Source organism: Corella eumyota, chromosome 4 (genome assembly GCF_963082875.1).
Source record: "Corella eumyota chromosome 4, kaCorEumy4.1, whole genome shotgun sequence".
NCBI classification, from domain to species: Eukaryota; Metazoa; Chordata; class Ascidiacea; order Phlebobranchia; family Corellidae; genus Corella; species Corella eumyota.
Window position 1 is genome coordinate 13,594,620 of NC_137493.1, and position 13,774 is coordinate 13,608,393.

Consider the following 13,774-nt stretch of genomic DNA (forward strand, 5'->3'; position numbering starts at 1 on the left):
TATGTTCTATAACTATGTCAAATAAGTGCAATAAGACAAGGCTAGTCTAGTTCAAGTTAGGCCTAAGTTGTTCGGACATACTTTTTTTAAAATTTTTACCAAATGTCTGCTGGATTTTAGTCTAAACGTAGTCGCAATTGCTGGTTAGTGTTCCGCTGATACTTGAGACTATTTTTTTTAAATGACGAATCAATATCACTTTTAAATATAATTTTATCCTTTTAACTTAATATTTTAACATAACTATAAAATATGGGTGGATGTAATCAAATAAAAATTCGCAGAAAATAAACGTCAAAAGAAAAACATAAACTCAACACTGAATAAAATGCTTTAAAGAACAGACATAGTCAAAGCTTAAGTTAACAAATTTCTAAAACAATTTTAAATAAAAAGTTCAAACAAAAATAGCTTTAGCTGCAAGCAGTTGTCATGCACCGATTTAAAATTTATTCCTTCGTTTAAGGTGGGTGGTCCTGTAGTTGTTTTAACTAGTAACATCGTTCAGGCGTTCCTTAAACATGAAAAGGCAAATTTTAAGCGTATTTTTTGAACTCAAGTTTTTGAACGTATTATTTGAACCCAAGTTTAGCAAGAAATAATATCAAATTAGTGTTTACTGTAAATTTGGGGTAGCCTTTTGATCTGGTAAAAGGTACTAGTAATTAAGCAACTCGTAGTATGCATTTGCTTTTAAGGGGCGTTTGTAAGTTTGATGTGATATTGTATTTCTGATACGGTTTATTAAATAAGCCTCCCATATTTGACTTGGCAGCAGTACCTGGTATCGTTAACGTCTTTCACACAATAGGTACAACAAACAAGCATTGAAAATTAAACCTTGGATTTTGCCCTTCACACAACAAACGCCAAAAATTTATTTATGCTGTTCAAGTATGTGGCCTGCCTTTTTAATTCTGTTATAGGATGTGATTTACCTGGTTTAAATGCGCCCTACCTTAATAAAAGTATATTTAAATATAAAAATGTGATTCCTAAAGGCACGATTGTTGTTTAATTTTTAGGAGAAAAGAGAAATAGTAGAAAATATATACAAAAAAACAGCAATTCTTAATCAACTGCTACTAAACATGCCTTTAATGATAGTCACATACTATAACAGATGCATAATTTCGAAGGCCGCCTACTTAATGATGTCAACTTGATTATTCATGCTGGCGATATGTCACATTATCTCGTCAGAATTTAAATTTTACCAAAACCCGTGGTAAACTGATTGTAATCGCATTAAACGTGTTGTACTATACACAGGAATGTGTTATTGATCTAATCAATACATTTTTAAATAAGTAACGAACAAAACAAGATAACATTTTTTTAAATCTTGGATTTTTAAAGTTAATTGGGAAGCAACACGATTTTTATTGCTAGATTTTAAATTAAAGCAAAACATGTGCCTGCCGAACTGAAAATTCCAACAGTATGCCCATTGCTAATTGCGCTTTTAAGCCAATTCTGACTACAACCAAACTTGCTTTGATTAAAGTAGTTTGTTGCTAGACTTTATAAAAATGTCATTTTTTTAGTAAAAAGTCTGTTACCTCTTCAGTTTTAGATTCTTCGGTTTTCTTCTTTCTACAAGAACTCCAATAAAGGAAAACAAGGCAGCCAATTACGACTACCAATATTACAGGGACGATTAATACTGCAATTGTCATCTCTGAGGTAAGTGTATTTGATTGTTCTTGTGCTAAAAAAAAGCAAAGTTTGTTGTTCAGTGGTAGTACATGTTAAGTCAAATTAAGCTTTCCGCAAACGCTGATTAAGGAGTATTTATTGTGGTAAACCCCATATCTTTAGGCTAATAAGTCAATGGAGAAAGCGGTATGCCTTACTATCGAATATGTACCCCTGTTTGTCTAGCAACTTTCAAAAACAGTTTACCATTGCGTTAGTTCGGCGAAATCAGGTATTTTCAACCGCAGAAAAAAATTCGAGTGACATATTTTTGATTCAGCAGAAAACAAACAGAGAAATAAGCTGTTGACTCAGCGGTAATGAGTGCTTACCTTTAATATTAGTCATGCAGTTGACTTTAGCGTCAGTGTTCGTGATTTGCGTCTTTAATTTAATTACCACGCAAAGGTTATTCCCAGAGCCGACGTCGTCAAATTGGTTTGGGTCAAGGAATTGTTTTGGCGTGATGTTACGGTGCATGCAGTTTACAGTGAAGTTGTTTTCATCGTGTAAATTGTTGTTGATCCACCGATACGAATTGAGTGAGTACACATCACGATTAAAGACGGCGAATGAATTTTTCGATCTTAATCCTTTAATAACTTTATCTGGGAAATGATTAGGCGGTTAATATTTAGACGCTAAAGCACCTCAATTTTGCCAAGAAAGTATACCAAAACTGGCAAGGCAATTTAAGACTTAACATGGGTGGCTTATAGCTATAAAGTAAAGTTTTTTACGTTAAAAATAAACAAATAAATATAAAAGCGAAACAATAACAAATACATGCTTAGACCTGTATTAAAGAGTTTACAAACCTCTTGGTTGTTCAAAAGTGCACACTTGAACGGTGTCCCATATTGGGGAGGAAGGGTTTTCGTAATTTTTACTGCTAGTTGCCATAAAATACCTGTTTATCAATTGGCTAATGTAGTAGTCTCCTGTTTTTAGATTGTAGGCAAAACACATCCTATCGGCGCAGACAGATATTTCTGAGAAATATGCGGGATTAAGTGGATTATGATCATATTACTCAAAAACCAATTTGCTAAATATACATTTGACTGGAAACGTCATCTTACCAACAATGGGACAACTGTTTTAACATCCATTTAAACTTAACTGACCCCTATCTAAGAATCGTCCTTTAATTTTTGAAAGGTATTTCGGTAAATGATTTTTTAGAAATTTTGATTTAAGAGAAATGCGCATTTGGTCAAATGGTTTTTGGTAATTTTAGCGGGTATAAATTCTTAATATTCTTTAAAATAAATTGCTCACGTTATTTGTTAAAGTTTAACATACCCAGTTTTTCCTTTGGACAAACGACACTTTTTGTAAATGATTTGGGAGATTGAAAAGTAGTTCGTGTCCCGTTAATCGTAACACCTAAATACACCTCCATTCCATTCTCACAAGATTCGAATCTACATCCCTCTTTTTGCGCAGGGATGCCGCAACATCCAGATAGCGGGAAAAGTTTTCTTTAATAAAAAATAATTTTTAAGCAAAAAAATGTGAAGAGAAAAAAATTAAAATGTGTTTAGAATTATTACCTTTCGTTGTTATAATACGCGTACGCTGTTATGGTAATTGGTTTGTCTAATGCCCCGAGATATTTCCACGATAACGATAACTCTTTTCTGTTTAAACCTTTTAGGTAGTTGTGAATATACTGGTTTTCTAAAAAGAAAGTAATAACATTTTAGGATTTTTAAATAAAAACAAGTTTTGGTGAAAATGTGATTTACCGTTGTGCTCGCTACGCGTTCTTCCAGGACGCAAACAATATTCACAATCTTCGTTAATAGACTTAATTGTTTCGTCATAATGTTTTGCAATGGTGGGTTGTGGACACGAGACCACTTTCATTACTCGATTACCTTTGCTTAGGGTGGCCAACAGCAGGCTACACAGTATGTAAATATAACATAGGTTTATACAAAGTTTATTCATTTTTTTAGCAATTCTATATTTCTGCCTAAATAATAAAAATAAAAGTTAAATAATAAAGCCCAATTATTATCTGGCATCTGTCTATTTCAATAGTTTAGTATTATAATAACCTATCTATCACCTATTTTTGTAAAAACGTTAAAATAGGACTAAATAAATCGGCTAGCTATTAGAGTTGTTTTAACTGCACTAAGTCTTCCCTCTAAGAATCACAGGTTTTAATATAAAAAACGCCCAATTTTAAGAAAAAGGAAATTCTATTTAACGGCAGGGACTTTTTGCTGTTGATTTGTTATCAAATTTTAAAACGCAACAAAAAATTTATTTTTTTAAATACGCTATCACATTCTGTTTTAAATGCAGACTTCTCTAAATTTGGTACTTCACTTAATGTTTAAATAGTTTTTTGTTCGATAAAGACTTGGCTGTTTAGTTTGGTGTGTTTTTATAGTTTGACGACGGTACCTAATTTTTGACGTTTGCACTTTACTTAATACGTAATTCGCTAAACTCTCAAAATAGATCAAATTTAAACGCCCGAAAAGTCAATGTCATTTTAAACACCCCAAATGTTAGAGCCAGTTTTTCCGCCCTGAATGTCAATATTTTTTGCAAAATTGGATAGATTAACAAAAATGTATTACGAACTCTTAAAAGTTCATTTATGGCGGTTAGTTTACTATTACGCCAGCGTGCATTGTCTAAATCTAAATCGAACGCAATACATATTTGGACTAAAAGACCAGAAAAACAGTCTATTTACGTTGAAAGGGCGTTACAATTATATGATTTACCTGCTTAACCGCAGTAGTTCCACTTACATTTGTGTGCACTATTGACAACAACAAGTACAGCTAATTTTGAGGTTGACTTGTTTTTAACTGTAAATAAGTACTTCAAATGTTAGTCATAAATACTTTCGTTTAGCCAAAAATCTAGCAAGATACTTTTCTTATACCATAAGGCTGTTATAACACAAGTGTTTAAGCAAGTACAGTACTGTCGCTTAAATTCTGTTTTCTGTCAAAATGGCATGCGGTTTTGCGTCTTACCTTTCATTACTTTACTAATTCCTTCAAAAACCCCTTTACAAGTACGCGTGTAATAACAATGCAAAGCCTGGGTTATTTTACAAACGTAAAAAGTGTTTTTTGCCAGCTTTAATTCAATAAATCGCATTGTTTTTAATTTTTTGACCACAAGTCTAAAACAGACCATTTACGGCGTTTTCTCGATTCTATGTATCGTTATTGTATTGACCACAGAAAAATATATTGCCTTAGGAGGAATATTACCACAACCAAATTTTCCAAAGCAGGTGAATAATTAAGTCGTTAATAATTTAATTAGATAGGTTCTCAGGTTTATTGAATAGGTAATACGTAAGCCTGTTTGTTAAAGTGGTTTCAAAGAATAGCTTGGCTGTTTACTGTAAATGCTACCACAGAAAGATTTAAAAAAATTATAATAGTTTGGTTCTAGAATAAATTTTTACCCCAAACATTTTAAACCGTTATTACTGGGCTTAGTTAACCTTACTACTATATTTTAATTGCTAACTTGACTTAAAATGCCTAAAACAAACCTATTTATTTCGCCAAAATTTACAACCGTTAGTTGGCGTTCTTAGCTTGGCGTCGGATTAAGAGCAGAAAGGTTTCGGGTTCGATTCGAACTAACGTCACACTATTTGCCCTTGGGCCGAAAGGTTTCCACACTATTCGCCTTTGAGCCCGGCGCGTACGAATAAGTTGAACACGCTTTCCTTTTAGTACTTAAAGTAAGGTAAAAAAATATTTCTGATCAGGTAGTGTTGTATACTGACCAAAAAGGCCAATCTTACTATTCGTTGTAAACCCACGCGTTTACATTTAGAAAACTGTTTTTTTTTTGTATTTTTATCTTTATTTATTTTTTTATAAAAAAAATAACCAAATATTAAGTCTGCTTGTATTGCCTCGGATACTATTAAACAACATGATAGTTTTGTCATTTGATTAAGCCAAACATTTACACGAATTGCAGCATTTAAATGTAAATATATACAAAAAGCATGCACAAAAATGACACATTTTTAAAACACATTTTTCTAAAATAGGTTCAGACTATAGTTGGTACATTATAGGCTTTATTATGTAATATATATTTAGCATATTAGTTTTAAAACAACATACATACATATTCATGCAAAGGGCCTGTATCGTGCAAAAATTTTAATTTTGAAAAGGTGAATATAAAAAATTTTAGAATTTTTTTTTTCTTATTTACATGGTGGAGTTAACGAGCGTTTTCAGGCAAAAGTAACAGAAAATAAAAAATATTAATATTTTACAGCATTTTTTTTTTAATAGATTTAGGATTGTATATAATATGTTTTATATTTAAAAATTGCTGGCTGGCAGCTAAAATAATGGTGATGGCCTTGTATGTTATAGATTACTTGTATTTTATAGATTATTTTTTGCCAAAAGGTGATTATACATTTTCTACACTTACTTGTGTAGAAAATAGAATTAAAAAATGTATACGTTTAACAAATACAGATAATGGTTAACAGTGTATATTTAAAGTTGTTTTCTATTTAACTAAACTGACAGTGGATAGCGGTTTTTAAACGTTTGTTGTGTACAAAAATTAGGCAGCTTTATGGGCAATGCTTTAAACCTTTGTAATCATTGGGTGTACTTAACATTTCTTTAAATTTTAAAGACCCATGGCCATGGTAATAAGATGTAAAACCGTAAAAGTAACAAATATAGAGCTTATTAAGTTTAATTAAGGTATATAGAGTTTAAGTAAAAAATAATGGCGTGGACCGTAACAGTAATGAGTAAATTTACAGGTACATACACCCCTTTACCAGTTAGCATAGTAAAAAGTCTATAATCTTTATCGTATCTAATATGCAAGTTCAATGTACGAATGCTTATATAAAGTTCGTGCAAAATAGTTGACAAAAAACAATTGTTTTAACCAAATTTAGGTTTATATTGCAATTTTTTCTGGTATCTCCGAGTGCTTAGCAAGTAGGCTTATTTCTTCGTCTGACGACGTCTCGAAAGTTGGACTCTCCAATACCGTCTTACTTATATAGGAGCCCACCATTTGCTTGGGAGCGGGTTTACCATTTAGCTTACAACATTTATTTGCCTCCTCGCTGCGGTTCCACGAGCGAAATTCGTCCAAGCTTTTAAACACGGGAACATCGTCTGACTTAGAATGTGCATGGGCATAACCACTGTCTCGGCTTACCACAGATATTTTTCGTTGGATCGGCAAACCGCTGGTCTCGCTTTCACTCTCGGTTATACTTAACATGCCGGAGTCGCATGGCACGTTTGCATTTGGCAGTTCAACTTTGTCTTGGTCTATATTGTCGGTCACTAAAAAAATAAACACGATGTTTTAGAGGTCAGCTTGTGATATTTATCTTAATTTGAAATCTAATTATATGTTAGTTATTATTTAACATCAAACTTCTTTTTGATAAAACAATTTATGATTTTTTGCCTCAAGGTTGCTTACCTGGTTGCTCACCTATGTCGGCATCATCAACAGAAACAACTTTCTTTAATTTTTCATAATCTTTGGTGCTAGATTCGACTAAAATACAATAAGAACATTACCTTGAATATAATATTAATCTTTTGCTATAGTTTTCCTGTGTATGACAGTGCGGTTACATAGCGGCAAAACAATAAGCATATCGCTGGAAAAATTCTATAAGATGAATAGAAAATAAGGCTCCAATACTGATTAATGGCAGTTTAGGAAATTGGGTTAAGCAGCATGCGTGAACGTTATTGTGTTATGTAAAGTGATATATATACAGGGCAGGGCCACCGCCATTACTGTGATCTTGATTAAGGGTAATTTGAATCTTGACAGGTAAAATGGACGGGGGTTGTTAAACTTTAACGGGTTAAAAAATAAACTAGATTTTTAAAGTGACTTTAAAGACACAAACTTCTAATGTTTTATAATCGCCAATTTCAAATAAAAAGCCCTATTTGTTGTTATAGTAGCCAATTTACGTTCAAAAATACTTTCTTTTTTTTTGTTCTGTAATTTTAACTAATTTTAATTTTATGTGACCTTAGTTATTTCAGCTGTCCTTTAATTGAAACATAATAGACTCGTTAAAGCAACGAACGTTAAGTAATTATTTAAAGAAATTAAACTTGCAACAGCGGAGGCTAATTGATAACCTGTTTCACTTTAGTAGCCTAACAGTTTTGCAAAAACAAATTCGAAAAATTCAAAGCATAGAAATCATGTAATAAAAAATCTAAACACCTTTTTTTGTGGGAATAGGTCGTATCATGACGTCACAATGTTCAACTTCTGGTTTAGTTGCTTTTTTAAAACGACCGTCGGAATGCAAAACCTTTTCCTTGAATTCAGAAAAACAAATTAAGGTATTTTTTAATTTGATGCTTAAAAAGAGTGGTAAGGGTAAAATTAGAAATGTTTCTGCAGAATTGTGTTGTAATAAACTGGTTGCGGCATGCAGCCTAAGTTTAACAGATTTGTTTACAACATTGTGTTATTATCTATTTAGATTAAGTTTAAGCGCCAGGTTTATAACTGCTTAAACCCCGTTTTGCAAGAGTAAAAAGGTTTAAAAACATATTACCAAAAACGCAATGTACCGAATAAACATTTTGTTAATAACAAATGCCTGAAAACGCCATTTTATCTACAATAAGACTGAGTAATCTTTAAAAAAATTGCAATCTGAATTTCCGTGCCAAGCCTACTGGTTACTGCACGCTTTATAACTATTTATTTATCAGTTAACTGTAGCGTAAATACTTACTGCTTCATCATTAACAAGATGTGTATGCTGGAAAAATCGTTTGATTTTTTTTCGACACCTGCAGGCCCCAATCGCAAGTAAAGACAAGATAAAAATGCCAACGATAGTAGATACTATAACAATCATAATCCAGCTCGTGTTTTGCACACGGACGGGTGGTTTTAGCACAATGTTTGTTTCTAAACAAGAAAGAGTCCGTTACACAACATAAAAATTGCTTATTTGCAACAATGTCGCCAGCATTGTAATGTGCCAGGTGTACTTGAATTTTATGCCTCGTTTAAGGCTGATCTCTGTATTTTCAATATAACTTTCCGATATAATACAACACTAATTCAAGCGTAAACATAATGTCACGAATCCTTAACTACATTATGTTTCTTGAATTACATATACCCTTTAACTTAGTGGGCTTTAATATATAAAGTATCGCTCAGTTTACTTACTGTTATGAGGCATACAGTTAATCTTCTGACGCGTTATTTCGGTATTTTCAATCTTAAGTACCAAGCAGGTGAAGTTACTAGTGTCCGAAGTCGGTCGCGATATATCAATGAAGGTCAGCGGTGTGTAATTTTGTTTTATGCAGTTGTGCTCTGTAGGTTGATTGTATTTGTAAACCACGTCGTCGTCCCATGTGTAATCAGACAAAAGGTAAACGTCGCGACCGAACACCTTGGACGAGCTGCTCATTAAAGTTCCATTTTCCATAACCTGGGCTAAAAATGGCAAAAAAGAAAATGTATACAAATTAGTTAAAAGCAAGTGGGTGGAACTCATAAAAAGACCGCTATCATGTAAGTAGACCCACTTTAGTTGTTTTCATGCTAAACAATACACAAGGCCAATCAATAAATGTCTGCATGATGTGTTGATTGTGTATCTTACCTTTTGGAAGATCAAAAGTGCATGAATAGGTGTTAAACCAGCTCGTTGAATATGTTTCTAAATATTCATTTCTGCTAGTCGATTCAAAATGGCTGTTAATCGAACGTACTAATTCGTAGGTACCGGTATTGACATTGTATTCAAAACAGGTTTTATTTTGACAAAATTCCTCTTCTAAAAAATATAAAATAAATTGGTAGATCCAAAAAACAGTTATTTTTGTATAAAAGTACCACGGAGCTTATTCAAGGATTTTTACAGGCAATGTGCCTCAAAATTGTTTATTTTAAAAGCAGCAGGGAAAAATAAATCTAGGCCTGCACGATGTTACGAATGCGTCACAATATTTTTAGTGCCGCTCAAAAAGCGCTTTTACAAGTGAACCGTAACAAACTTCATAGACAGTCAGTTATGTTGTTGCTAATTTTAATATAGCAACAAACCCATCTGGTCCAAGTTTAGGTTTTGCTTTATGGTTTTGTGAGGTAGCAGGAAATGAAGCGGTGTGTTTTTAAATAACAGTTAATCATGTTATTAAAATCCAAGGTAGTAGATGTACAATATCACATGTGGAAAATGCTGCTTTTTAGTAAAATCTTCCATTCCTTTTTGCCTCAACATTTCTATAATAAAACCTGAAAAACTACTTAAATTTTAGCAAACCTGTTTTTAGACATTTGTCGATTTGATTGTTTGAATTATCCACCACAGTTCTTGTTCCGTTAAAAGTAACACCAAAATATACTTTCATTCCGGCATCACATTGTTCAAATCTGCATCTTTCTTCCTTTGCAGGGACACCACAGCATCCGTGAAGAGGAAATAATTCTCTAGGTGAATTAATAAGGCGGTAAATTGAATGACAGACTTGAAATTTTTTTATTTTACTATACGGTTATTTAATTTATTCCTTAAAGTCCTATATCGGAGATATTTTTATACTCAAAAATTAAGCAAAGTTGTGACATTGAACACAAAAACGGTTTCAACTTTGAATAATTTTACTTACTTTTTAAGTTACACAAATTTAAAAAAAAATCAATTTATTAAAAGAAAAGCCCTGTTTGTGATTACGTAGAAAGTAATAGCTTGTATTACGCTACGTAGTACTTTCTACGTCACACGAAAAAATATGGTACCCTGGTTATTAATGTTTATCATTTTTCAGTTTTTTTTTAATTAAACTGTAAGTACCAAAGACACTTTTTAAAGGTTTAAAGCCATTTTATGATTTAGTGTCAACCATACTAACGTGCTATACATCACCTACAAAATTGCAAAACTTTTCAATATAGCTCTTAACATGTCAAGTTTAATACATATAAATACATAACTTACATATAGCTATAAGCCAAATCAATCAGGTTAATAAAATGCTTTAAAAGAAGCATTTTTTTATTGTTTTACCTTTCGCTATTGAAGAAGGCGTACACAGTTACGGTAACGTCCTCGCTAAAATTACTTGGCCCGTTATACTTCCAGCTGAACTTATAACCGTCTCTCTTTATGTCAGTCAAGTTCGTAAATGGAACGGGACGTACTACAAAACAAGTGATTTCCTTGTAAAATTTCGAAGGAATAAACAGCAATTGTTATTTTTTTGACAACTAAACTGACATTTTTGAAATGTTGTAAAATTTTTGATTTTTTTTGGTGGTGACGGATATTACATATTATTTGCTCTTTACGGTCAAGGGTTCGATTCCCACTTCACTTCTATATCGAAGCGACAAAGTAAATCGGCTTCTTAATTGTAAACCAATTGGATCAATCGATCATATCAAAACTTGTTAAACAAAAATGACACTAGGCCTAATGAACAGCACATATTACGTAAATTAAACTTGGAGTTTGAATTAAGTTTAGTTAATAAATAATTTGGTCTTCACAATACGTTAGCAAAATTCGAAGAATCAAATTATCTTATTTGTTTTTTGCCCTTAATATTGTTTATAAATAAAAAGTAACTTACTTGGTGATGATCTTTTTAAACAAAATTTACAATCTTCGCCAATAGACTTTGTAAGATCGTCGTGATTTTCTGGGATAATGGGCGGTGAACACTGAACCACTTTCATATATCCATTTACTCGACACAAACCCATAGTCACGGCGAAAAATACAAGATAAGCGACTCTAGTAACTGTAAATATCTTCATTTTCTAATACAAAAACAGGGATAAGTTACAGCCTTATTTTATTTTGTTGTGTTAGTACATTTACTTTTCTATGTGGTAATATTGTTACATTAACCGATGAATATACTTCGCTTGGTTCATACGTAAATTCATTGAACTGTAACTTTTTCTGATGTTTTAATTAGGGGCAGACATAACTAAATGACTCATTTTTTAAAAATAAAACGTTGTCGTATTTTATTTTTTTATCCACAAAGATGGCGCTTATTTTTATTTTGTTTTTATTCTCCCTAATCTAACTAACCTACCTTGGCGTATTCAATTTCAGAGGATACCTTTCTGTTGTCCGTCTTGACGCTGTAGATCAAGTTTCAATGTCACTATTGTTCGAATTTTAGCGCTAATGGCACAGTACCTTATAGAAAAAAAGGAACATCAATTGACATATTTTTGTTAGATATTAGGAAGCTTTTAACAACAGTGGTTAAGTAAAAAAGGCTCTGTATAAAATTAATGTCAATAACTTAAATTGTTTGTCTTCCCTAGCTTTCAAAAAAAACTGTACAATTTCATTATTTTTATCTTTTTTGTTTTAACAGCTACCACAATAAACTTTTATGTTCTTAATTTGCCGTTGAACTGACTTGAATACCCAGTGACTAAACATTCCTTATTAGACGCTCGAGTTAAGGTAAAGAGGCCACCCTACGCAAAGCTGATCGTGCGTGTAAAAGTGACGACCGCTAAAAATCTGAACTAACTTCGGCCTTGCTACTAACAGCTTATTATCGGCGAAAGAGTATTGCTCGTTGCAGGTATTTTTGCCGTTCGTCGCCGATATTTTGAATTTGTTTTTATGTAGTAGTTTAAAGTTTTCAATTAATTTAATTAACATTTGGAATTTAAATAAATAATTTAAGTCTTTTCACTTTCTAATTCGATTTGTGGATTAAAACTAAATCGAGTAAGCTAAGTATTGATCTCAAAAATTGTCGAATGAAAAATGAATTTTTGAATTATTAATATTATAACTATTTTCAATAAAATTTGCAACTGCGCCCAGAAAAGGTTTTAGACCATTTAATATTATTAGGTGGCAATTTCAAAACCAAAATCACCCTTTTTAGCTGCAGCCGAGAATTTGGCAATTGTTACATTTTGATTTATTATTGGCGTCGTAGCTTCAACAGCCAGTTACTTTCAATACCACAATACCGGCTCAAATTACTGGTGTTAATTTAAAATATATACTCGAAATGCATTATAACCGTTTCGCTTTTAGCACATACAATACACATACTTATTTTGAATAACTGGGCGCTAAACTGAGCTAGGTGAATCACAAGACTACAATCGACTATCAGAGCGGTTAAGCATGTCTTCCACCTATTCAAAATATCACGTTAAAAATCGGGTCGTGCCACACGCAATCAGTTTTTTTTTCTTATTGTGTCGTTGGTCTTTTAAAATAATTTAATATTTAAAAAAAAAATTTTATGATCTATTTTTCCTATTATTGCTGCGTTGGCATATATTCTAAAAATTCCTAATGCAAAATACCAATTAAAGTTCAGAAATTTTGGCGGAATTTTTTTAATCATTTTGTTGAAATAGGTAAGAATATTTAACCCATATTATAAATAGGCATGATTAAAATAATTTTTCTGCTATTGTAATAGTTTAGCTTTTAGTTGTTTATGGCTTTGCTATGACGTCAGCATTATTTTGGGCGTTTGAATTGGAAATATTTTTGGCTCATTGTTTTTTTTATACCTCTCTTGACTAGATGTATTAATTATTTAAGTTGTTACTACAAAAACAAAGGTTTATTTACTACATAACTGTTTTAAAATCCAATTTTACAAAAAATATAACAATTTTTTACCATATTTATTTGACATAATTTAAAAAAAATAAAAGATTGTAAATGTAACTATATCTAAATATCCGATAAAGAAATAATATTTTTTTTTCAGAATTTGGGTGTTTCAATTTAAATAAAATATTTATGCTATAACAATTAAAATATCACCTTATTTGCAAAAAAGGGAAATATTTATTCTATTTTTAAAAAGGTTTTCAGTAACTTGGATTGAAATAGACGAGTAAATTCTATTACCTTCATCAAATGTTTTTCTATCGCCTTGATTCTGCATTTTAAGTGAAAAAAATTGACATTTGACATCGATCGAATAAATTATGATCGACATTTACATTTAACTAAACAAAAACAAAGACCACGAATAAATTAGATAAAAACACAATTTTTTAACCG

The 13,774-nt window shown here is 31.8% G+C and overlaps 2 protein-coding genes across 5 annotated transcripts; both read right to left on the reverse strand.

Moving 5' to 3' along the window:
• Nucleotides 1-246: 246 nt before the first annotated feature.
• LOC145750537 (uncharacterized) lies at nt 247-3,675 on the reverse strand. Its single transcript, XM_082566595.1, has 7 exons — nt 3,450-3,675; nt 3,255-3,381; nt 3,004-3,182; nt 2,517-2,690; nt 2,031-2,306; nt 1,563-1,711; nt 247-514 (listed from the first exon to the last, which is right to left on the reverse strand). The coding sequence occupies exons 1-7, from the start codon at nt 3,652-3,654 to the stop codon at nt 488-490; spliced, it is 1,137 nt and encodes a 378-aa protein (XP_082422721.1). The 5' UTR covers nt 3,655-3,675; the 3' UTR covers nt 247-487.
• A 1,899-nt stretch (nt 3,676-5,574) lies between these two features.
• Nucleotides 5,575-12,114, reverse strand: LOC145751482 (uncharacterized). Of its 4 annotated transcripts, none has more exons than XM_082567650.1 (10): nt 11,835-12,114; nt 11,334-11,523; nt 10,769-10,901; nt 10,025-10,191; nt 9,362-9,535; nt 8,920-9,192; nt 8,474-8,652; nt 7,951-8,047; nt 7,180-7,257; nt 5,575-7,037 (listed from the first exon to the last, which is right to left on the reverse strand). In XM_082567650.1, the coding sequence occupies exons 2-10, from the start codon at nt 11,518-11,520 to the stop codon at nt 6,640-6,642; spliced, it is 1,686 nt and encodes a 561-aa protein (XP_082423776.1). In that variant the 5' UTR covers nt 11,521-11,523; nt 11,835-12,114; the 3' UTR covers nt 5,575-6,639. The 4 variants fall into 4 exon arrangements, with proteins under 4 accessions (XP_082423776.1, XP_082423775.1, XP_082423773.1 ...); XM_082567649.1 differs by having other exon boundaries at nt 11,804-12,114; XM_082567647.1 differs by having other exon boundaries at nt 11,808-12,113.
• Between the last annotated feature and the right edge of the window lie 1,660 nt (nt 12,115-13,774).

What these genes read in the sequence shown, in the direction of transcription:
- LOC145750537 (XM_082566595.1), bottom strand. Translation starts at nt 3,654, where the DNA reads ATGAATAAACTTTGTATAAACCTATGTTATATTTACATACTGTGTAGC. An exon ending in GCGTATTATAACAACGAAAG is followed by an intron (nt 3,183 to 3,254) that starts GTAATAATTCTA and finishes TTTTTATTAAAG; the next exon opens with AAAACTTTTCCCGCTATCTG. An exon ending in CTGCATGACTAATATTAAAG is followed by an intron (nt 1,712 to 2,030) that starts GTAAGCACTCAT and finishes GCTTTTTTTTAG; the next exon opens with CACAAGAACAATCAAATACA.
- LOC145751482 (XM_082567650.1), bottom strand. Translation starts at nt 11,520, where the DNA reads ATGAAGATATTTACAGTTACTAGAGTCGCTTATCTTGTATTTTTCGCC. An exon ending in CGACAAATGTCTAAAAACAG is followed by an intron (nt 9,536 to 10,024) that starts GTTTGCTAAAAT and finishes TATATTTTTTAG; the next exon opens with AAGAGGAATTTTGTCAAAAT. An exon ending in ACCTATTCCCACAAAAAAAG is followed by an intron (nt 7,258 to 7,950) that starts GTGTTTAGATTT and finishes ATTGTATTTTAG; the next exon opens with TCGAATCTAGCACCAAAGAT.